This window comes from Toxorhynchites rutilus, chromosome 2 (assembly GCF_029784135.1).
Source record: "Toxorhynchites rutilus septentrionalis strain SRP chromosome 2, ASM2978413v1, whole genome shotgun sequence".
In the NCBI taxonomy this organism is placed as follows: domain Eukaryota; kingdom Metazoa; phylum Arthropoda; class Insecta; order Diptera; family Culicidae; genus Toxorhynchites; species Toxorhynchites rutilus.
In genome coordinates, this window is record NC_073745.1 from 205914150 (window position 1) to 205940543 (window position 26394).

Here is a 26394-nt window from a genome sequence, read left to right on the forward strand (position 1 = left end):
TTGTCGATCAGATAAAAGTCACCAATGTGAGTCATTCAGTCATCCAGGCAGTGGTTACAAGGTTTTCCGAATGGCCTTCCACAGAGACGAGTGTTAAGTTCCGTTTTCCAAATTAACCTTTCTGAAGTCTAGAGCCGAAAGAACTGAGTAATTTTAATGCCTCTACATTTCAAAACATCATGATCATCGTTTTGGTGACCACCCTTATCTATTTGATTACGCATTGCAACACTTCGTGCGTGTGATTCTATCATACACAAACCAACGGTATGAGAACCGACGTGGTACTTTCTATTCAATACTTCTCTTCTACTTTGCTTCTGGCCGTCAGTACAAGCTCTGCACCATGCTTGCATCGTACGTATTCTGAGAATATTTTCTGAGGCGAGAAATTTTGCATGGCCGTTCAACACAGTAGCAAAATAGAAACTGAGGTTGATCAGGACGAGCACAATATTGATAGTGCTTTAACCACCAGGCGATGACAAGCATCAACTGATGGCCGATCTTGACTGAAATGGACTTTCAAGCAAACTATTGAAATCCCAAAAATCTGTTATTATAATTACCTACATTTATAGATTTTTTTTTTAGTTTCAATAGTTTCTTCTTCTGTAGGAGCATTGTACCATTGCGACCACTAGTTTGATCTATTGTAGTTCACTCCAGTTTGCTATGTATGCAGTGTCAGTTCCATTCATCACTCAGGGAATAAGTGATAGACGCACTAGGACTTTGCATTGGCAATAGTTTGCTTCCAAAGCAATTATTAAGCTATTGAAATAAGTTTTTGAATAAGTAACAAACATAATTCATACACCTTTTATGTTTCGAATGATTTAATTTTCATACCACTTCGTTCAGTCGACAAACATATTTTAACGCTCAAAACCTAGCATCCCTAGTCTTCAGAAAACATACGCTGCGATGCGCTTGAGTTCAATTGTCATCAGCGCGCGTTCATAACAAATACTCTATTCTCTCTTGGTACAGAGCGTATCAAATTCATAAACAATATAGCGCCGAATGAACGAAGCGCAGAATTCAGATACTAAGCATCGCTTCTCACTTGTGTGATGCACGCCTCAGTTTACACACCCACACCAAATTATATCGTCGGCTTTTTCTTCGCTCGTTCTAAGCAAAGCATGCAAACAAAAGCGCGCCTCCATACCAACCATATGTATTTTTGTGAAGGAAAATAGCTCAACAGAGAAAGCAAACCAGATTTAAGCACGGTGTAAAACAGGTACAGAATTTCGTCGCAAGTGTGGTGCAAATCACGGCACAAAACACCATACAAAAACTGTGCTAACAACAAAACATTTGATCTGTGTTTCGGAGCGTGTTCATTCGCCAGAGCGTATGTATATACAAGGAGTAAGAGCTTAACTGAGTACAAAAAAAAACTTGTTGCATATCAGCACCGCGTTGAATTCTGATTATTGTGTACCTCAAACGTAACGTTCTCATTTTCGAAACTTGAAACTCACTGAGATGTAAGTGGCAAAAGATGCGAAAATAATGTGATGCAAAAATACTTTCTACCATTCTTCTTTGCATCGAGTAAAACCGCTGTGTGTGACATCAGCATTGGGAATGACTGCAGTCTGCTAGCTGAAGCGAGAGTCTGACTTGAATTATGATGATGTTTTGAATTATAGAAGTCTCAAAATTTTCCAGTTCAATCGCAAACGAATCTCCCGGCCTACAGAATGACTGTTCGGAAGGCCTCGCAGCCGTTCGATCACTAGCTAGATGAATGATGAATCGCGATTTCTGTGATCTGAAATCGCGAGTTGGTTGTTTATACTCAATAAATTGAAACCGGACGGAGCTTAAATTGCAATATTTTCTCTATCCACATCGGCCGTAGAGCGAATGTTGAGTTTTCATTTCGAACGAGTGATTCACGCGTGCCGGATTCGCAGTGGTATATAAATGTGCTATGCATTAGTTGCTCGTTATTGACATCACGGGTGGGTAAATACACAAATGGACAGAACAGATGTATGTGAAAAAAGGAATTCCTTCAATTTTCTTCAATTTCAATTTACGAAATAGGGAATCGTAATTTAAAGCAGATCAAACAAATCTAAGAGAATTTCGGATTCGGTATGCAGATATTCAAAATATAGTCGCAGCAAAAATAGTTACTTAACGTTACATTTTTTTTATAAAAACGTGCCCTGTTTTTTTTTGTTTTGACGCCATTACTGAAAGACGTAATCCTACATAATAAAACTAAGTAAAACCAGGTGGGCCAACCAGAAGGACCCAGAGTGCTGCAGGATGAGTATATCTGATCTAGAGTGTGGTGGGATGAGCACAGCAGTTAGCGCGGCACTGGGGTTGAAACTGAACAAAAACGAATTAGCTATTAGTAACGTTTTATCACACGACTCGCCGTTGACTGCACGATTCCGAGTTGTTTTCCGATGTCCCGATGAGAGAGTTGCGGATTTTCCAGGTGCTTGGGCTAAATCAATTCGCGACGATACTTTTTGGGTGACGCCATTTTTGCAATTTTCGAAAAATTGACGGCAGAAGAAATACACTGTCAACAATACACTCAAAATTACTTGTACCCAAATTTTCAAGAGAAAATATCCAATGGGTGATGTATTACAGCGTTTTTTCCGTGATACAATTTCATGTGGGACACATTTTGTCTACTGCTTCTTGATGAAGAAGAAGACTACAGCGAGATAGTTGTTAATCAGAAATAACCTGTCCAATGAAATTTATAATACTGTTGGAGTCTGCGTCTTGTTAGAGCTCCGCAATTGCAAAACAAACTTCCCGAGGTTAAGCTTTCGGCATTACAAAAGCAACAAATATCGTTTTGTACGAAATCTGTGTTTCGAAGATGGCATTTGCTCGCACAGTTTCCTGTCCGAGATCAGAGACTACAATGAGTTACGTAATAGTTACAATGAGGTTACAATGTTGTACAGCCATCTAATTGGTCCCCATTTCTTCAGTTCTTTCTTTAACACACAATCAGAAATTCCACTGAATGGTTCTAGACCAGGCAAGGGTGAGCTTGAGTCACATCTTGCAAGTTCATCTGCTTGTTCATTTCCCTCTATACCTCAATGGCAAGGAATCCAGTACAGTTGTACCGAACTTATCTGACTTAGTTTCGGTAAAAGGTAAATGCATTCCCTGACATTTTTTGAAGAGCACTTCAGCGCATTAAGGGCTTTAAGTGCTGCTTGACTGTCTGAGAACTCCACCTGGGAATGACGAATCTCTATACAGTCACGGCAGTGGAACTTCATACAAATCGCTCGTCGAAAAGTGTCTCCTTTTTCACCGCTTGTTTACATCGACGAATATATTTTTTTCCACTATGTTTCGTAGGAGAGTGTACGCATACTGACAGATTTCTACTACGAGGTGTTTAATGAAGGATGAAGTTTAATGAAGGTGGGAATCTTTATGTTTATATATGATTTATCGTACGATTTAATTGAATGCATAAAAGATGTCAACAAAACTGAAGTAAAGCACCTATTTAAATTGGAACAAATATCGGAGTTCAAATCCCATCAGAGCAATTTTATAGCCGTCGCCACCACTCATATCAAACATTTATATCCCTAAAAGTCAATTGATTAATTCCTATTTGTACAAACATAAATGTTTGTAAAGGTTCTATATACATACAAGAATGGTGATTCCGCGGGCCGAACATTTTACTTTAATATTTTCCGCCATTTGTTTTATGGCAGTGATGAATCGTATATTCGTATGACAACAGACTTATTATGTTATTAGGTATTGCCTAATAACCTTGCATGTACAGTAAGTTACCTCTAATTCGACATTTAGTTAATTGGACAGACCTGTAATGGGACACAAATAATTGGACATTTTCATCTCTAATTGGACATTTTGTAAACATCGAGTTTGGTACCAAAAATAAGACCACCAGACTTCGACATTGTACCACTATCATCGTGTCCAATTACAGGCCAATCACCTATAATGCGACACTGAGTAGTGCCTCGGTATGTCGAGGATTAGAGGTAACTTACTGTATACGCATCATATACCACAAAAATATCAGATATTCGATGCTCTATACACGATACTTAAACGATTTAATGTTTGCAGGGTTGGCACACTTGGCAGCTTGGTTTGTCAAGTTCATAATCTCATCACTATGTTTATCAGAACGTAAAAGACTGGCAAACAGATAATCTTTCGTTCTTAAAAGTTAAAAATAAAAAAATCAACTTTAACTTTTACTTTTTTTGAAATCGGAAATATTCGGACTTAAAAATATTTTTTAACGTAATATTCCAAACATACATGTATTTACAAAAATCTATAATAATTATTATAATTATCATAAACGTTTTCCGCCATTCGTTTTTTGGTTGTCTGTAGTAAATCGTATATACGCATGACAATAGTCGTACCAGATGCATGTATAAGTCGTATATTCATCCATCCAATCATCGTGAATACTGTTGCAAGTGGAAAATAAATGTGTGTTCGTTGCCTATGATGTGAACATAAATAACAATATAATACAGTAATTTAAATTTAATACGACATGCCGAGGCACCACTCAGTGTCGCTTTGGAGGCGATTTTGGCCTGTAATTGAACATTGGCGATGTGAGTGGTACAGTGTCTACGTCTGGTGGCAACTTTAATGTGGCGCCATAATTTGGGCCCCGAACTCGATGTTTACAAAAATGTCCAATTAAACGTGTCACATTACAGGTCTGTCCAATAATTCAAACGTCGCATTAGATGTAACTTACTGTATATGAACAATATTTATTCCCAGCTGTTTTGAGGCATCTCGCACAAATTAACAATATCATTCAGTTGTCAGTGGAAGTCGGTGCAATTTTTAGAGTGTAAAAAAAGTTCACTGTTTACATAAAAGCAATCTCGAATCGGTCCCACTTTTTTGCTTGAAGTTACTATCCCCTGATACAGTGGTAAACATTCGTTTAGCCGCACCCTATTTTTCCTCAATATTTTTAAAAATAAGTCAATTTTTTGTACAGTTTTGTTCATAAAACACTATTATTGTTTATTTTCATCGAATTCATTCTAAAAGAAAGTATAAATTCACTTTTTGTTTTCTAAGTAATTCAAATATGTGGAATCAGGGTGGACATTCGTTTAGCCGCATCCTAAAATTTCAATAAAAGAAAATTTGTGTAGCAAATTTCGAGTCCAATCGGTAGCTAATATTTAGTATTTCCAACTCCATTTCGGATCACTTTGAAAACTCGATTTGGCATCGAGTCAGACAGCTTTAAAAATGTTGCCATATTGATTATAGCCCAACACTCCTGAATTACTGCCTTGAGACTGGAAATGTTGTCAAATTGTCATCCGTTTGCATAGACCATCTCGGCTAAGATTCTCTATAGGTTCTCTATGGGATTGCAATCGACTGCTAGCAGGTCATTCAAGAAGCGGAATGTCCTTCTCGGCAAACCATGCCTTCGATTGCTTGGAAACGTGGATCTATGGATAATCCTGCTGAAAAAACGACATCCTCGTAAGCGTTATTCTCAATATGGCCAATCAAAACGTCCTCCAGTAATTGAAGATACTTTTCGGAGTTCATTCGGGTGAAAATGAAACAAATGGGAAGCTTGCTGAGATCGGAAATGGCTCCCCACACTGTCAAACTTCCGCCCCCAAAGTTTCGCTTCGATCTCACGACATGCCGTTGGCTTAAATTGTTCCAATAGCAACTGTAACAGTCCGGACCAACCAAATTGAACTTTTTTCGCCGGAAAATACAACATTTCTCCATTCCTGGTATTGCCGGGCGAAAATGAGATGGTTCTGTTTATGGTTGGCGGTCAGTTTCGGCTTCCCTTGAAGTTTCTTCCACATGATGTTTGGTGACTCATTCAATACACGTTCCCAGTTGTGTTTGACGATGTGTAAGATAGATCATACCCTCATTCATACGTTTCTATAGCAAAATCAGATTCGAACGTTTTTGTAGCTGAGTTGTTAACGGGGGAGAGGGTTGGTGGGGGAGGGGCTCGATCAAGTCACTTGCACCCCTTTTCCTTTGAAGCCGTCATATAATGTTTGTGTTGTAAATGTTGAATTTTAAGAAAGAACGCGCGCGATGAATTAATAAAAGTATCGCTGGTCCGATTAGTTTTATAGGAGTTCTTTATAAGGTTTCCCAAAAGTAACTTTCCGAAGTCCCGATTGGAGCTCAATGAAGAATACGCGCAATAAATGATGTAACATACCGCTGGTCCGATTACTTTTAGTAGAATTCTCTTTGTTACCTTCTCAGGTTTCCCAAACATAACTCTCCGCCGTCGGTATTGAATTTCGATAAACGTGTCATATATAGTCGGTCCATTCAATTTCCAGGTTTTCCTCTTTAGTCTACCTAAAAGATAATCTAAATATGATTTCATTAAAATGTAAAATGAAATAAGCGTGATGGATTGCAAAATATATCATCGGTTCGACAGATTCTTAAGGAATTTTATCTGTAACCTTCTTAGGTTGCTTAGGTTCTTGAATAAAAATATATAAATCGAGAGTTTTTAAAGCTATTTTTATGACCTTCTTAGGTCAGGAAAAATATCTATGTACTACGCACGATGAATAACGAAATGCATGACCGGTCGGATAAGAATGTATATTTTCTTCAAATTTCAATTCGCCGGATAGTTTGAGAGTTCACGTTTTTAGAATCACATCACTTACCGCAGTGAATCCTGATTTTTCTTAACCATTCCCAACAACAACTATCCCTTCCATGATAAACGCTAGGGAACCACGCTATAGAGACGACCCTTCTGGCCTTCGGGCGGCGAATATCATACTAACATTCCTTCCCATCCCTTGGTGACTGTAAGGACGTGACCGGCGTCGTTATTGACCATTTAAAGCTCGAATCCCCGAAAATTACACAACGAGAATGATTTGCTAGTCATTCTGCGTGTTCTTTGTGCAATTTGGTTGGTTCAGGTCAATAACGGAGAGCAACTACGAATTGTACAGTCTACTCAAGCTCAAGCTCAAGCTCTAGAGTGTGGTGGGATGAGCAATGAGCATTGTCAGTCTCCAAGAAAATCCACAAAAACCCGGAAACAGCTCCTCTAAGCGAATTGATGCCGCTATAAGCATCTTTGATCAGTTCTGGTGGTACTCGTGACAGTATCACGATAGTCCTTCTGCGAGACAGTGGGGATGGCCGCAGGCCTTTGCAAGCCGCATCACGAAAACACCAAGCAATGAACGATACACAAGAAGATTTGAACCGGACTAATGATGATGATGATGATGACCCACCTCATACCCCTACAAAGGTTTGAACTGGCCGATTTATCTAATAGATAATATTTATATTTAACTAAATTAAGATATCAGTATTATAAAACAAAACAGCGAACTGACTCTGTTGCAGGCATGAATTTCTATTAATCGAACATCATAAATAGGCAAAAACTTTAAAAGAAAAACAATGGTCCTATCCTTATCGACATTATCATAATGATAATCCCAACTTCAGACCCAATGTTTTTTTAAGGCATGTCAAGAAAATTTCCAACCCGGGAAGATCCTTGACAGATTGGGAATCGAACCCAATATCTAAAAGTGTCTACTTAGAACATGATAGAGATCTGCCACATTCACAAATACTCGATACAACCATCTTATGATAAGATAGTTTACGACAATTCTGAATGAGCTATCCCCATTCCAGTTTCCACTTCAGACCCACATAAAAAAATCACTATGTATCAGTGTTCTGCCAGTGTTCCATTAACATAGTCCAGGCCGACCAAACGCGCGCGAGGCTCAAACTCTCGTAGACAACGCTTATTACTTTTTTTTTACAATATACATAAACAAAACAAAAAAAAATCATCATCATCAGTACGAACATGGTAGTTTAACCTGTAAATAAATTTTATTAATTTTTATCAATTGAAAACATAAATGAATGATTTAGGAAAAAAAAAATTATAAAACCTGTTTACAAAACAGATTTTACATGTGAAATACACATTTTCTTGAACTCTGCCATTGTTGCCGCACGTTTAATTTCTCTGGGCATCGAATTGAAGAAATTTATACCTTTATATAACAACGAGTTCTGCGACCTACTAAACATAAAGTTGGGTGTTCTTGCATCATTCGCGTTTCTTGTATTGTATATATGAACATCACTTCCTCTTTCAATTCGATCACACAAATATCGAGGCAGCATATCGTTCAAAATTTTGAAGATGAACACCATTGTCATGTAATAAATTCTCTGCTTCACAGATAGCCACTGTAGCGCGTCCAACATCAAACTAGAGGAAGTGTATCTACTACATCTTAAAATCAAACGCATTACTTTATTTTGTAAACGCTGCAATCTCGTTAATTGTGTATTATTTGCAAGGAAGAGGATCGACGAGCAAAAATCTATGTGCGGTGAAATCAATGATTTATACAATTTAATTTTACTGTTTATTGTCAACTCTTTCTTGAAACGACACAAAACGCCGTACTTCTTGGCAATCTTTTTGATGACATTATTGATGTGAGACTTGAAAGTTAACGTGTCATCAATAATAACTCCTAAAGGGTGTGTCACATCAAATTGCATCACGGAAAAAACGCTGTAGAAATTTAATTTTTAGGAATTATATCTTCAGCTTTCGCTTATAATCAGATAAGAGTGTATAGATCACGTTGGCCATGCTTCACTGTCAATTTTTCGTAAATTAGGAAAAATGTCGTCGAACGAAAAAGAGCGTCGTGAATTAATCCTGTGCACTCATTTCGAGAATCCGAAGTTGTCACATCGGGACATCGGTAAGATGCTGGGAATCGTCCAATCCACGGTCAGCAGAGTACTAAAACGATACTTCGAGAACCTAACCATCGACCGGAAGGTGAAGAACGGCAAAAATGGATGCTCCGTCAGTGAAAAAGATCACAAGCGCGTAGTTAAGCAGTTTAGACGTGATCCGAGAAGTTCGGTCCGGGATGTCGCTGAATTTGTCAAGTTCATTCGTCCAGCGGACCAAGCAGCGGGAGGGCCTGCGTACATACAAGGTTCAGAAGGCTCCTAACCGCAACGAAAGGCAAAACATGGTGGGGAAGACGCGAGCCCGGAAGCTGTACACCGAAATGCTGACGAAGCCGCATTGCCTGGTAATAGACGACGAAACCTACGTCAAGGCGGACTTTCGTCAGCTGCCGAGCCTGTTGTTCTTCTCCGCAGAGGACAAATTCAGCGTTCCGGAGGAGATTCGCAAGCAGAAACTATCCAAGTTTGCCAAAAAGTACATGGTGTGGCAAGCGATCTGCTCTTGCGGAAAGCGGAGCGCCCTCTTCGTGATGACCGGCACGGTAAACGGGCAGGTTTACCTTAAGGAGTGCCTACAGAAGCGCTTACTACCACTATTGAAGCAGCACGAGGGCCCGACCATCTTCTGGCCGGATCTCGCTTCGTGCCACTATTCAAAGGACGTGTTGGAGTGGTACGAAGCCAACGGGGTCACCTTCGTGCCAAAGGAAATAAACCCGCCCAACGCGCCGGAGCTTCGCCCAATAGAGAAATATTGGGCGATTATGAAGCAGGCCCTCCGGAAGAACCCAAAAGTTGTCAAATCGGAGGCGGACTTCAAGAGAAAATGAATTTCTGTTCAAAAAAAAACTACAACCTGACGTTGTACAGAAACTCATGGACGGGGTAAAGAGGAAGGTGCGAGCATACGGGCTTGGGCTCGAAGTATGAATAAAAAGAAAATGCCAAAAGTTGATTAATAGTTTTTATTTTACTGTCTAAAATTTTCAAAAGGATCGGTCTACTGGGCGAATTTCTACAGCGTTTTTTCCGTGATGCAATTTGATGTGACACACCCTTTAAGTATTTGATTTCTTTCACGCGTTCTAATGTCTCACCGTCTATTTCAAAATTTACGTCAATACTGGAGTTTGCTGCAGAAATGAGCATGTATTTTGTTTTGCCAACATTTAACTTTAATTGTTTAAATTTAAGCCACTGAGCCAGAGAATGCAAATCTTCGTCTATGTGTTCCGCAGTTTCTTTTATATCCTTAGCTGCGATGAACAGGACAGTATCGTCCGCGAACAAATTAATGTCACAGTATCGTAAAACTCGTCGCAGATCATTTATGTATAAAATAAACAAAATGGGCCCTAAAACACTTCCCTGTGGCACCCCGAGTGAGTTGCCAATGGGATCGGAAACAGAATCGTTGAAACGAGTCTTTTGAGTTCTATCGCACAAATAGCTTTCAAACCATTTGTACGCCATCCCTACAATTCCAATGCGCTTCAGTGTTTGTAACAATAAGGGCCTAGAAATTGTTTCAAAAGCGCGTTTAAGATCCAGAAATACCGCAAATATAGTCTCTTTCGCCTCGATATTCTCTTTCCATTTTGCTAATACCAGATTCAGTGCGGTTTCACAAGAGTGTCCCTCTCGATATCCCGACTGTATCGGCTGACCTTTCACAACAAGTTTCCCTAATATGTGCAGCATGTTAATAGGGCGGTACTCTTCGGCTTTATCCGTCCCATTAACTTTGGGGATTGGAATCACAAGGGATTCCTTCCAAACCTTTGGCACGTGCCCAGTTCGTAAAGAGTCATTTATCAGGTCCAGCAGATCGTGTCCAATGATGTGAAAGCAATCTTGAATCACTTTCGCGTTGACATTATCGGTACCAGCCGATTTTTGCAATGAAAAACAGATGCCTCTTAATTCAACAAAAGTGATAGGTGAAAAACAATCTAGTCTGCTATTGATAGTAATCGGCTGTATTATTTCGTCAGGTTCTCTGACCAACGCAATACTTTGGTTGATCAGCAGAACACTATTAACGAAATAACTGTTAAATTTCTCTGCAATAATTTGGTCTGACTGTTCTTCTGACCCTCCGAAAACTATGGAACGCGGTATACTATTTTTCGAATTTAATAATGTTTTTTATTTAATAATTTACTATTATTTTGATGTTCATCGATTTTCCTCTGTATATATTCACATCTAGTCTTTTTCAAGGCCCGTGAATATATGTTCCGCGCTAAGGTGTACATGTTCCAATGGTTTTCTGAATTAGTTCTCAAAAACTTTTTGTACTTTTTGTCTCTTTTGCGTTTGAGGCGCATCAGATCCAAAGAGTACCAGCTGTTCGAATTGCTCAAATCAATATGTTTTTCAACTACTAATTTATTCGTACACTCTCTCAAAATATTGGTTAGAACAGCTGCTTTATCATTCAGATGTCCAGTCATTGCCACAAAATCCAGGCTTGCCGACACAAGCTGAGACATGGATTCTTTAGAATATCGTTTCCAACATTTGATCTTTACTTTATTTCTATCACTGTCATGCTGTCCATTCTCAATGTAAACAAAAATTGTCTCATGGTTAGTTATTTTAAATTTGGCCTCGGTCGAAGAATGAACAGTATCAAAATTTGAAAAGACGTGATCAATCAGAGTTTTACTATGTTTAGAAATTCTAGTAGCTTCGAGAACCGTTTGTTTCAAGTTGAAATAATGCGATAATTGTTTCAATTGATTCGAATTTCGTACATTGAGCCAGTCAATATTAAAATCACCAGCAATTACATTTAATTTACTGCAATCAACGATATTTTCCCACCAGTTCTCCAAAATTTCAATAAATCGCTGGTCACTGGAACTAGGGGAATGGTATACAATTCCATAATTTCCTATCTGCATGCCCCTTTCAACTGAAATAATCGACATAGACTCAGGCGACGAAAACGAACTAACGATTGGAAACTCGGGACGTGGAATTGTCGATCTCTTAATTTCGTCGGAAGTACTCGTGTGGTTTTCGGACTATTGAAGAACCGCAAGTTTGACATCGTAGCGCTGCAGGAATTGTGTAGGAGAGGATCTACAGTACGTACGTCTCGCGATGGCCATACCTTCTTCTAGCACAAATTCCTCCACCATACACCTGGAGGTCACCAAATCAAACAAAATCTCAGATCGACCATGCTCTGATAGACGGTCGGCAATTCTCGGACATAATTGACGTCATAACCTATCGAGGCACTAACATCGATTCGGGCCACTACCTAGTGATGGTAAAGATGCGCCCAAAATTCTCCATTGTGAACAACAATGGTGTTGTTCACAAGACAGAGTCAGCGGTACCGATGCCCGCGACGGTGCAATCCTTCGGGATTCAAGCAAGCACATGTTGTCGAAAACTATGCGCATTCGTTTGAAGCTGCGCTGCCGGAAGTCATAAACAGCGTAACGTAGTTCATCCTAGGACACGTAGAATGAAGACGACGGTACGAGTGGTTTGATCATAAGTGTCAGTGTTGCTACGCGGGAGCTAATGCTACGTCAAGCTACCCGTCATAACGTGTAACGACATAGACCCAACTCTTCAGGGAAGAGAAGCGCCGCCAGGAGGAGGAGGAGTGTGAAGAACTCGAACAGTTGTATCGCTCTCTTGATACGCGAAAGTGCTACCGAAAACTCAATGCATCTCGAAAATACTTCATGCCACGAGCAGAAATGTGTCGGAATATGAATGGGGGTATCCTGACCAGTGCTGAAAATATTCACGACATTCAAATTCGGTGAATTTCTGCCATCAAACAGCTTAAGAATAACATGTCAGCTGAGAAAGATGTCATCGTACTAGAACTTATCAAGATGGCCCGGGCCCGGAAAAGTTGATAAATTGTCTGCATCAATTGATTGTCAAAATTTGAGAAACAGAACAGCAGAAGAGTGAAAAGATGGGCTTATTTGTCCTATCTTCAAGAAAGGCGACAGACTAGACTGTGAAAACATTCGTGCAATCACCGTCCTGAATGTCGTGTACAAAGAGCTTTCCCAAATCATCTTCCGTTGTCTATCGCCACTCACAAAAAGATTCGTTGAAGGTTTTCAGGCCGGTTTCAACGAAGGTTGGTCTACTACTTACCAAATCCTAACCTTGAGTACAGAGTCTCAACGCATCATTTATTCATCGACTTTAAAGTCGCATATGATTCAATAACACGAAAGAGCTATGCAGAATCGTGGACGAAAACGGCTTCTCCCGGAAGCTTAGAAGACTGATTAAAGTTACGATGGATAGAATACTGTGATGTGTGCGAATATCGAGTGCAGAGTGTGAGATCAAGAACTTCTTGTCAAATAGAGTTAACAAATATTGGGTCGTTGCCTTGGTTACAACTGCTAATATAATTTAACATTAAATATTCAAGCAAACATTTACCTCTAACATTGCCGTCGCTACTGCCCCAGACCATATGGTGGACATTGGCGTCACATCCAATGACGAATTGTTTGTTATTTAATTTACAGTGTTGTATCAGCGCAGCAACTTCAAATGGAAGAACTTCAACGTTGTCTCCTGGGAAATAAGCCGAAGCGACGATCATAATGGTTTTCCCTCGGGTCGTTGGAACCTCCAATTGTATTGCCACGTTGTCACGGTTGATAAACTCTGTGATCGGTACATGCTTAATGTTATCCCGTATAAGAATTGCTGCTCTTGGTGCAGTTTGTGTGCTGTCATAGAGAAGCTTACATTTTTGTGTAGAGATTCCTCGAATCCTACAATTGTGGAACCAACGCTCACCTGTAGCGTATGTCAAACCTCGATGTATGCACACGTACATGGGAGAGAGAAAGAGGGGAACGAATTCGTTTTGGGGGAAGTCACTCCAAAATGCAATGAGGACAATTTGACTGGGAAGAATGAAATGATATAGTCGAGTCGGTAGACGGAGATAGCGACTAAACGCCCGACTGGCTGTTTCGTCGTTTTGGAGGAGAGACTGCGTGAAGAAGCCAAAACTTATTACTAACTGAATACGAGTATAGTCAGTCAGATAGTCAGCTGACTATCCTCAGTTGACTATGACTATGCAGAGCCCTGCTTGTGTGTCCCACGAGTCGCGCGATAAAGAAGGTCAGCTACATCAGTGACCCGCTTAATGCAGTAAAGGCGGAAAATACTGTGGACGGCGCCCCGGCGCTCCACAGTCTCCGTTATAGGCAGGGTATTTGGGGCTTTGGACCCACTGCTCTGGTTCTCAATAGTTTCAGGTTCTTTTTCGGACATGCTACTATAGAGATCCGTCATTCGCAGGCGGAGTTAAGTGGTCGATAGTTCGCGTTTATTCTCCTACACAAGGCATATTTCAAAATATGCAAGACAAAAATGCATTCTCGGGCTTAAGAATCCGTTCCATATATTTTATATGAATGTCTCGGCAATTGGCTATGGTTTCAGACATGAGACTATAATCAGCCTATTCACGATGTACAATACATGGGAAGGTTATGTTCATGCAATTTCCAATGTCCTAACTGGAATTTAGGAACATGTACAGAGGCCACCAAGTGACCTTTGTGAACCTGTGAGATTGAATAGCCTTTCAAATTCATTGTTGATGAAACTCTGAGTATCGATTCTGAAGGGATTTGATACATATTGAAAATGTGTACGTTGTATCGAGGTAAAATGTACTTCATAACGAGGGTACGTTACATCGAAGTTCCCCTGTATTAGAAAATGCATACTGCTGCTGAACATTACGACTAAGGTCGTAACACCGACATCGTATAGAAATTTCACTTATATTATTTTCACTAGAAAAAAAGGGGTTTATCTCGAGAACGGTTAGTCCTAGGATAAAAAGTTATATGCAGTGTTGCACACGTATATATTTATCTGGAATGGTACAGATTTTTCGTTATTTTGGTACAGATTCTGTACGGTACAGAGTACAGATTTTCGTCAAAAACTACAGATTGGTACAGATTTTTTTTCCATTTGTGAAATTTCTTGGATTTGAACAAAGCAACATTAAGGTACATGACGACGCCGCAGTATCGCTTGGTGCTGCTGATCTTAAAAGTATTTACAATGCGATGATTGATCAGTTTCATAAGGACGGAATTCCTTACAAGGATCGCCTGATAGGATTCGCGTCGAACGGTGCGACGTATGTTTTGCCCCAGATCAACAGATTGAATCGTTTGTTCCAGGCTGAAAAACCTAAATTCACGATGCTAACGGGTGTTAAATAAAAAATGAGAATTTTTTCAATCACATATAAAAACAAATTTTTTTTTCATCGATTTCAGTATTTTTTATTAATAACATGATATATTTTCTTCTAATAAATGTCAGTGAATGTTTGAGTAAGCGCCGTGGTCTGCTGTTAGACGCAATTTTGTCGCGATGCTCTCACAAGAACGTTGTACAGCACTTACGTCCATTTTCCGGATACAATTCCGGATTCTTGTAGTCAGTTGCTTCGTGTCCTTGGCCCTCCAATTGTTTTCATACACTAGGGCACTGAGTGAGCCAAAGAAATCCTCTATTGGGCGGCACTGGAGCAAGTTTGTTGGGTTACGATCTTTCGGCACGAACGGTATCTTTTTCTCCTCAAGATACGCCAGCCGGCCAGAAGACGTACTTCCCATCCGCGTGATGCTCGTTCAGGAACGGTAGCAGGATTTTATCGAGGCACTCTTCTCGATAGATTTGTTGGTTGATTGCCAGACCGCTCGGCTTAAACCAAGGCATTGAAATGCCCCGGTCGGAAATGGCGATGTACAACATAACCTTTTTTTCAAACTTGTGCTTGAACTTGTATTTCACTTCAGGCGGTGTGGATGACTTGTCGCTGGAGTAGTAATTATCGTTTCCTGGAATATGCGTTTTGGACAGCGGAAAATAGCTTTCGTCGTCCAGAACGAAAGACGTCCCGTGGTATTTTTTGGTCATCCACCGACACTGTGGTTTAACCGTCTCAATCTGCTCCTCCGTGTACTCCGGCGACCTCGTCTTCTTCCTGCAGACGATTCCTTCCATCTTGAGGGTTCGATGGATCAATACGTGGGAGCAGCCATATTTCCGACCGGTGTCACGCAGGCTGGTTGCGTCCTTGTTGTCAAACAGCTTCTTTAACGATGTCTTCCTCTGCTTCGTCATTATCGTCACCGGACGACCACTTCCGACCTTCCGCTCTACGTTCTGGGAACCCAGGATACGCTAGACCGTACTGACAGGTACATTTTCTTCCTTAAAATGTGCCACCGTGAACTTTTTTCCTTGCTGGAAATGCGTTTCGTAGAACCGTATAATGCGTTCGCGGAGCACGTGCTGTTTCGACGCCATCTTTGCTTTGACTTAATTCAAACTAGCAAACCCAAACACGCCTACTGTTTCTAGGGAGCCCAAAGAGCAATTTTCTTGGAGAAAGAAAATTTTACGCTCTTTATTTGAGTTACTGAAAGGTATTGAAAAAATTCTCATTTTTTATTTAACACACGTTACATGAAGAGCTGGAAGATTTTTATTTGATCATTTGATTTTATATTATTTCTGATCATTCTAATAATATATGCGACAAGTTTTACGTTGTTTCATTGAGCAATGCTATTAAATATGAAGATTATTTGAAAAGCGACAAGAATTCTAGGTTGGACGAGCAGCAGAAGAAATCATCGGAACAATGGACGTATCCTTTGAAATGGAACAATGGAAGTATCCTTTGAAATGATCTGCTTTTCGCTGATCATTTCAAAGGATACTTGTCGCAGTTTTTTTCGTGGAGCTGATCAAACAAATTAGAAAAAGATTCGATTTTCAAGTCTACGGCAATGTTAAATCCCAGAAAATTTTCCAATTCGACTAGCATTAGCGTTGTATTAGAAGCGTTTCCAGGAGTCTACAATGGGAATGTTCCTGAATATAATCAGAACAAAAATAAGCTTTGAAATCGGCTCAGCAACGATACGATTAACGCTATTTTAAGATCAAATGATTTGGTCGAACATTGTGTCGGCAGCTCGAAAATTTAAAAAAATGATAGTATGCACTCTAGATTTAGAAAAACTATGTATGAGCATCATCAAACACACGAATGACTTGTGAGTGTAAATGTAGTTTTTTTAGGAAATAAATGAGTATTTTTTTCATGCTAACAATAGTTTTTGATCTACAACGAATATTTTCGATGGTGCAGATTTTTGGAAAAAAAGATGAGTAAGATTTTTGACCCCTATGGTACGGATTTAAATTTGGCAACACTGGTTATACGTAGTATATCATGTAGAATCGCATGTAGATTTGATTTTTATGGTACTTTTTTTTTTTAATGTTTACTATTTAACAAAGAATTGAATTTTCATAAATTTTCTGAAATTCATATCTCCAAACTCACCAAGAGTTGGCCCTGGCACCATTCTGTCAAATTGGAAGGGGTTATACAATAAAAAATATCGAAGATGGGTTCTTTTGAGGTATAAAAGTTTATAATATTAAATTCAATTTATGAGTAAAATTTTATAACAGTGCATTTAAAACATTATTTTTCCTAAATAGTTCATTCATTTTTCAACAACTTTGTCGAACATTATATTTCAATCAGATACCTGGATTTTGAGTTACGATTTTTTGAAAGAAAGGTTAATGATTTTCAATACGCCTTTTTAAAAAATCTGTCGTTATTAAAATTGGTAATATGATAACAAAAATTGTGATTTTAGGTAACCAAGTTTCAAAAATATCGGAGAGGATCAGATTAGCGGACGGCTGATTTGGCGTAAAATAGCTCTATAGTTCATTTTTCATCCGAATTCGTTAGTCAATTTATGAAATTGATGTACATAAGCAACTATGTCAACAACAATTTTTTTTTTCTTCACAGGGTCGCGTACGTGAGTGTTTGGTAAATCTGCTCACCACCTGCGGTCAGCGCGTTGGACTACCGAAGAGTCCATCGGTAAGTTTTTCAATGTTATTTCTTCATTACATTGTGCTAAATTTATTACAAGGCCGAATGTGCTATTGGAGAAAATAAATATACTTTAACAATAATTCACAGCAATGGGAATTTTGGTAACAAAAAATTTATTGAACCAATTGTTGAAATTTTGAATATACATTCTAGAAAATCAGATAACATTTCTATTCAATGTGTGTGCGTGCTAAAAAACTTTTTCTTCCCTCTCGCTATGCGGTATCACCCCTTCAATAATAATCGAAATACACTCACAGGATGAAATCTTAAGCTCGCTTTACTCCAAGGTAAAAGGGGGAACAGTAGCGAACCTTGAGAAAATGTGTTTATGTGTTTTCCACTCCACGATCCCCTTTAAACGGGGTGACTTTCACTTCGGCACGCCGTGAAGAGCATGGTCACGTAGGATTGAAATGCGAATGGGGGACGACACGTTTCGCTTTATTGACACACAAACTTGCGCAAAACACAGCAGCAGAGCCTTTGAACTTAGCAGTGGAAAGCGGCGTAGATAAATATCTAGGGATACGTTGCCCCACCACACAATCATGCACTTTGCCGAGTTCACGTTGATGTGAGGATGGAAAAGACGGCGACAAGGGTTGTATATTAATGTGTAACAGTTCTGTCTTTTCCATTTCTCACTTGTTGCTTCATTACATACTCTGCAAGTTCACCGCAAGTTCAGATGGACGGCCATACAAATGGCAAGAAGTTATTCATTATTGTTGTTGTTGTTTTGCACACAGCGTGGGGGCGTTTATACCGTATCACAACATGCGAAAAACTGAAACCATGCGCGGAAACCACACTGGAAAAACAAATAAGCACCTGAGAGCACAGACACATTTCCCACAAGCAAACTGCACCTACCGAACACAGTGATTTATCATTTGACGAGAAAATGTTCTTCCATCGAACGTCGCTTTCGAAGCGTGAAACGATGTTATTCTACTAAAATCGTGTATCAATCAACAGTTGAGCTTGAGAGAATATTGGAAAGTGTGCGTTGCAACCATAGTAGTGCAGCAGAGTAATATCCGTCACAACCTCCTCTTCCTTATTGCTTCACGATGATGTTTCCTTTCTTAGGACCGAATGAATATCACCGAGTATCGACTGAAAGGGTAAACAGGCTGCAATCGATTACTAATTGTCGTTTTGCACTAGTTTGTTTTCTATTAAGGCTATTTCTATGCAGGCCCAGTTGTGAGGGTTTTCACACGGATCAATACGTGGAATGGTGGTGTTTTCAGTCGATTGGAATTTGTGAGTTAAAACTTGTGTTTTTATTTTCTTACTCGAACAATTGTTTGATTATTTTTATTGTTGTCATTACTTTTATTTAAAGAAATTTTTTTAAATATTCGTCGATCTAAGGATCTGTTTTATTTTCACGAAAAAAAAAATTCATAGACAATACGAATTCATACGGATTTTTCTTGCATCCATTGCATGTTCTTCTTTCTTTTTTCTTCTTTCTTCTTTCTTCTTTCTTCTTTCTTCTTTCTTCTTTTTTTTCTTCTTTTTCTTTCTTCTTTCTTCTTTCTTCTTTCACGGTGAAAACGTGTAAACCTTGTATACACTTTGGGCCTGATCACGAACGTCACTTCACGGTGAAAACGGAATGAAGTGTATACAACCTTCCATACAAATTATTTCGTTTTCAGCGTGAAGTGACGTTCGTGATCCGATCCTTCATGTCTTTTTCACTGTGAAGTGGGATTCGTGATCAGGCCCGTGGTATATCACTCACGGGAGAATGTCACTTATCAAAGCTAAACTGAAGAAGAGTGGGAAACTGTTCGAAAAATTCTACTTAAATTATTGGAAAAGCAACCAATGAGGTTGACTACACGCTTGTACAGAAAATAATGGCACGTATCAAGCCCGAAATTCGAATTTTCATTCGAGAGGGTTAGAAATCGCAACAGTCATATTGTTCCTTCACACATTTTCCACAATATCATGCCACGTAGCTTGAACTCTCCGGCCTCCTAGAATTTGGACAACTGGACAAACTGCTTCTTTAATGCTGTCCAAAGAGTCGAAATTCTTCACCTTGAGTGAATTTTGTGGGAACCTCAATGAGAAGCTCCACAAATTTTGAAAGGCATGAGGTTCGAGTGCACCCGTGGCCGAGTGGTTAGCGTCTCACATTATCATGCCGGGTGTTCGGGTTCGATTCCCGTTTTGGCTGGAGGGATTTTTCGTAAAAAAACAGACTTCCTGCACTGTGGTCACGCCTATTCAAGAGCTTGCCCCTCGGAATACACTCAAGGCGTGTTATTTGGCTCACGAAATCTCAACTAAGTATTAATAAATGACGTTAGTTAATGCATATGTTGAGACGACAAAAGTTCCACAGGGACCGTTAACGCCATTCAAGAAGAAAGAGGTTCGACATTATCCTGGTAGAGCACGACACCTATCATTATGGCTAACGTTTGTTTTGGACCTTTGTCATTAATTTGTGAGCAGTACATGTTGAAAGTTTGTAGACTGGTTGCTTGATAAATGCATGTCATAATACAAAATTCCTTTCCAATCCCATCTGACAGAGAGCATAACTTTCTTCGAGGGGAGACCGGTTTTGATTGGTCCATTTCATAACAACTGCCCGGATTTTTTGATTTTTCGATTTGCAAAGAAACTTAAGCTAGATAGCTTTACGCCACTCTCCCTTAAGTTCGATTGAACATTTTGTATGAGGTAACTTTTTGAAATTTTAGAGTCGTTTTTCCCATACATTCATTGACACCCTACTGTTGACTGCTCGCTAGCTGGAGTGAAACTGCATGATAGAAATTATATCTTTCTTATTCTCGATCATTGCCATGTGTTGCAATATTTCCTTTCTATTCAGTGTCCGAGCAGCAAGTACTGCATTTGCATTTCGAGCGAACGATTTACGCCTCACTGATTCGCAGTGGTATATAAATTGTGTCTTGTTGCTGCAAATTGTTATTTATCGTTTCAATTTTTCCTGTTTTGTTAATCACTGTGTCATACATTGCTGAAATAAATATGAGACTATCTATATCAAATATACCGCACGTGGCACGACAAGCTCTTTTGTTTGCTCATCGGATGTTACATTATTTTGAACAATTTTGTATGCGTAGCAATAACGAATATCTAATGAATCATTACCTATTTTGCATTGCAATTTTGCAATGTCTGCATTTGCTATTTTCTACTTTATGAAAATGTGCCCTGTTTTTTTATTTGGCACCATCACTAGCAAATGCAGTGCTCGTTCTTCGGACAATGTGGACAAAGAACATATTGCAATTCAAACTCCACCCGTTTTCAATTTATTGAAATAACAAGCTATTTGCGATTTCACAGCATTCACGATTCATTAGTCGCCCAGTTAGCGATCAGACGGCAGCGAAACTTTCCAGAGAGCCTTAGTCGAGCCTAAGAGTTTAGTTCAGTTTTCCCAACTGGTCTTTTTCATGTTTAGAGGCGAATCATCTGTGAAGTTTTGAAGCCTCTATAATTCAAACCGTGATCATCATTATTCAAGATAGATATCGCACACAGTGATGCAATTTTGTTTGGTGGAGGCAGCGCGCCGATTTTCATTCCGTCTGGTGTAACGTGCACCAAATCATTTTTGCATCTGTACAGGGGTGTATGTCTAAATTGCGAAAACGAGAGCGTTACGTTTGCAAAGATTTGAGCGTTTAAAGTGAGTGATGTTTGTTACTTATTGACTTTTTTTGGGTCAATAAGTTCCTCCATAGTTCAGAAACTGCATTGAAAGCAAACTTTTGAAAACAAAGTTACAAAAGTCTATAAATATGCTCGTAAGTCCATCAAGGTCAAGATTGGTCACCTGTTGGTGCATGTCGCCGGATGACCGTGAAAGCACTATAAATGTTCACCCTGTTTCTTTTTCGCTACCGTATTTAACTGACGCACGAATTTTTTCGCCTCAGAATGCATTCTCAAAATATGCGCGAAGTAAGCACAGTGTAGAGCATGCACTGACGGGCAGAAGCAGAAGCAAAAGAGGAATATTGAATAGGATCTATCGCGTCGGTTTTCATACCGTTATGTGAAGATTGCATGTGTATGATTGAAACACACTAACGTGTTGTTGATTCTATGCGTTATTAAATAGATAATCGATAACATGTACAATAATTTTCATATTGCTACGTGCATTTGCAATCTAGCGGCTAAGGAATTATTTTTAAAATTTCTATGCATTTTGAATTAATATCCGAAGTAATTGAAAGCGATTTTTATATTTTTTGCTGGAAGAGAGCTTCGGTGAATTTAGAAGTTTGGATTTATTGGTATGATGATGATAACGTTTTGAACTATAGAAGAATGCTCACACTCTCAGACTTTCTCAGTTCATTCGACTCTAGTCTCAAAACAAGACCAATTTGAAAGACTATCTACACTCGGCCTTGAGAAAGGTCATCTGGAAAGCCTCGCTGCCGCTGGCATCTGGTCGTTAGTAGGATGACTTATAAATCGTGAATTACTTATTGAAGACTTTTTCATGATCGATCCATTGATTTTCGTGAAATCGAGCATTGTTTCCTCAAAGTCAAAATTCGTCAAAGGGCAGCCTCTATCAAGCCGGTAGTGAATAAGATATTTTTCAGCGGTGAGAGCTGCGTTCTTCGGTGAATATCCTAACCAGAAAACTGATGGTGAAAATTTGTTCAGCAGCGGTAGCTGTCGACGCCACCACTCCTCCAAACATCCGATTCGGTTCGAATTTTCTGTTGCTGCTCTGAGTGTTTTTTGGAGCGTTTGGAAGGTAATTTGGGTAAGAGATACTGAAAAACTACTAAAATATTCTGTAAGTTCAATGTTTCAATGTCTCTTTAGACTGAAAATCTGCTCAAATTAGCGTTCTTTTGTTTTTTTTGTGTTTCTATAGTTAAAAAAGTTCGAAAAATTTTGAAGTTGGAATTTGGATGTGAGGAACGAGGAACGTGGGAAACCACCGGAAGATATTGAAGGAGAACGATGTTTAACCTCAACAACTTGTAGAAGAATTACATGTTGACCGTTCCCCAACGTTTTAAAGCTGGAAGACGGGTACCGCATGCGTTGACCGACAAACAGCAACAAAAACGAAAAGCATTAGCAAATATTTACTTGCCACGTACAAAAAAGTTATTTCTGCATCGAATTTTGGCCAAGGTTTGAAAGTGGATATGTTTCATTAATCCCAAACGTAAAAGATCATATTTTGACTCCGGCCAACTGGCCGCATCGACCGCCAGGCTGGATCGCTTTGGAAAGAAGAAAATTTCCAATAGTGAGAACTGTGTTCTTTGATTGAAAACTGGGGTTTCATTGTGATTGCTATAGTTACCGCCATCAATTAATTGCGGATTTTCTGTTGCTGTTCTCCGAAAGATGCTGAAAACTGTCACCAACTACTTTCGTGTAAACTGTGGTGTAATGGTGATGATGGTAAGGATGTCAAAAAATCAAGAATGAATCCCTTGACGCTTTTCAGGGCCACAGAACCATCCACTAATGAGTTATTTTAATTCAATTCAATGCAAAAGTTCGATGCAGTCCGAAGTTATATTTGAAAAAAATAATAGTAAAAATCAAAATGATTACGAACAGGTACGAACTTTTGAAAACCAATAAAACCTGTTAGTAGTAAACGCTACCGAAAACAATTGATCGGATTGAATCATGCTCATGCTGGATGACAAGGCCCCGTCTCATCGAGCAAGGGAAACGGTTGTGCTACGTCATTGTAAACTTGAAGCAAGGGTAGGCTTTGGGTTCGGTGTGTTGAAGTCTATTCTAAGTTTTCATAAATTCAATTAACATCAATAAGGTGATGATTTTATTTCAATCAAGTTAAAATAATGTACTGGGCAACCCTTAGCTTAGCTAAGAAAAATTTTTATTACTAAAACTAAGCTAAATTTGGCAAATCTATATATATAAAAATGGATTTCTGTCTGTCAAATGAAACACAAATTTCTACATTACTCGGGAATTGATCAAGTACATAAAACCAAATTAGGCACATTAAGGTTTTAGGGTGCAATAAATATTTCTATGGTGGTTAGACTCTCCACCCCCTCTCTAAGGGGGGGGGGGGGCTGCAATACAAATGAAACACAGATTTCTGCATTACTCGAGAATTGATCAAGCAAACAAAGCTAAATTTCACATGTGGAGGTTTAAGGGTGCAATAAATGTTTTTACGGTGGTTAGATACTCCTCCCTCTTCTATAAGGGGGGGGGGGGCTGAAATACAAATGAAACACAAATTTCTGCATTACTCGAGAATTAATCAAGCAAATGAAACCAAATTGAGCATATTGAGGTTTTTGGGTGCAGTAAATGTTTCTATGATGGTGAGACTTTCCACCTCCCTCTCTAAGGAGGGGCTGCCATACAAATGAAACACAAATTTCTGCATTACTCGAGAATTAATCAAGCAAATGAAACCAAGTTGGGTATATTGAGGTTTTAGGGTACAGTTAATGTTTCTATGCCATACAAATGAAACACAAATTTCCGCATAAGTCGAGAAATCATCAAACAAATGAAACCAAATTCAGCATATGCAGGTTTTAGGGTGCAATAAATGTTTCTATGATAGTTAGACTCTCCACCCCTCTCCCTAAGGAGGGGCTGCCATACAAATGAAACACAAATTTCTGCATTACTCGAGAATTAATCAAGCAAATGAAACCAAATTGGGCACATTGAGGTTTTAGGGTGCAGTAAATGTTTCTATTATAGTTAGACTCTCCACCCTTCTCCCTAAGGGGGGGCTGCCATACAAATAAAATACAAATTTCTGAATTACTCGAGAATTAATCAAGCAAACGAAACCAAATTTGGCATATAGAGGTTTAAGGATGCAATAAATATTACTGTGGTGGTTAGACACTCCTCCCGCTCTCTAAGGGTGCGATGTCATACAAATGATACGATTTTTTGCATAACTCGAAAGCTTATCAAGCAAAATTTGGGATGTTAGCGTTTTCGGGTATGAGAAATGTTTCTATTATGGTATGACACCCTCTCTCCTCTGGAATGGAGAGGGGGTCCCATAAAAACATTACACATATTTCAACCAAAAACATTCCAGCCAAAAATGACAATTGAAAATTTTCGGAAAACTCTGAAGGAAAAAGGGAAAATTTGGAAAATTAAATTCCCATATGTTCTACAATTACATGATGACAAGTGCTGTTAGTCCATTTGATGTTTGCGCTAGCGAAATTGATCTTTGTTCGAAACTGGAAATGGATTTTAATGTGATGAAACGCACTCCTATATCTTCTTCTATCTATACAAAAAAAAAGGATCGCCAGATGTGTTGATAAGAGCAGAACTCGAGGATGGAATTGTCCGATTTAGGGCTTTCTTTATTCTATCATATTTTATGTATAAAACATTTATTCCATGTAACGGAAAAACATGCTATTTACAAGTGGTTGAAAAGTTTTGAACGAGAATTGTGTCTGAAAATAATCTGATATTATGATTATAGTAAAAAGTAAATTCAACGGAGACAAATAGAAGATCAATCGACGAACAGTTCTGCAATTGGACCCATGAACTTGCTCATAGTAAGAAAACGTGAATGTTTGAAGGTCATAACATGATAACACAAAACAAATTTTTGGCGAGACGGAGTTTGCCGGGTCAGCTAGTTTTGAATAAAATTCCAGTTATAGAACATCAAAAAAATTTTAGCTTGTCTATAATAAAATATAATTATTTTTCTTAGTTGTACTAAAATTTTTACCGCTTCAACTAATATTTGTACTCGAGGCCATTCTACGTGAAACATTTTATTTATCCGAATGTAAATATATTGGAAAATGCTAATGATTTACACGAACCTATCTCTTTAGCATCTCTGTTTCGATTATCTGGGTATTGTGTTACTATGTTACAACTTATTTGTATTGAAATATACACTATTATAATGCGTAGAAAAGATTTTGAATTAAAAAAAAACTAGGGGTTTTATCCGAGACACGACCGCTTAGGACTACGCAATCTTTTTTTTTTTGAAATTTGTTGGTTTATCATTTCGGATATCATTTGCGAATACGTCGAAATTTCATAAATAACTCTTTGGTAAAAGTTCCGAGAACCCTGAAAAAGTTTAATGGCTTGCGTGGTTTTGTAGAATCATATCGAGAAGCAACTATTGTTTCTTGCCTTTGCGAGAACAATGATCTAATTATGCATGCATTGCACTGAATATTTAACAAGAGACACCTTCCGTGCATCGCCAATCAACAAGCATCGAACACGCGTCTAACAGATGCACACAGTTGCAGCGATAAAAATGAAACATACCTAATATCGCTTCTCTGTTAACTCACAAACCGAAATATAACCATCAGCGAATTCAATTCTACAATTTAACCACTCAAAATGTTTAATATCGAAGCCGCAAAAGTTACATCCACACGCGGAATCTTGTTCGATTTTCGGTTTTTGTTTCTCTATTCCAATTTTGATCAGTATTCATTGTCATATTTATTCGCTAGCGTTCAGAACTCGAGGGGAAACATAAAACACAAAACGAGCAGAATAAGCGACCTTTGTTG

At 38.8% G+C, this 26394-nt stretch overlaps 1 protein-coding gene across 5 annotated transcripts in view; it reads left to right on the plus strand.

The window, feature by feature from the left end:
* Positions 1-26394, plus strand: part of LOC129767870 (protein furry) — a 248238-nt gene that overhangs the window by 189332 nt on the left and 32512 nt on the right. For 3 of the 5 annotated variants that reach the window (XM_055769115.1, XM_055769117.1, XM_055769118.1), the window contains 2 exons: positions 17717-17791; positions 18067-18096. In XM_055769115.1, the coding sequence (XP_055625090.1) occupies positions 17717-17791; positions 18067-18096 (105 nt within the window). The remainder of the gene's footprint in view (positions 1-17716; positions 17792-18066; positions 18097-26394) is intronic. The other 2 variants (XM_055769116.1, XM_055769119.1) reach the window with 1 other exon arrangement.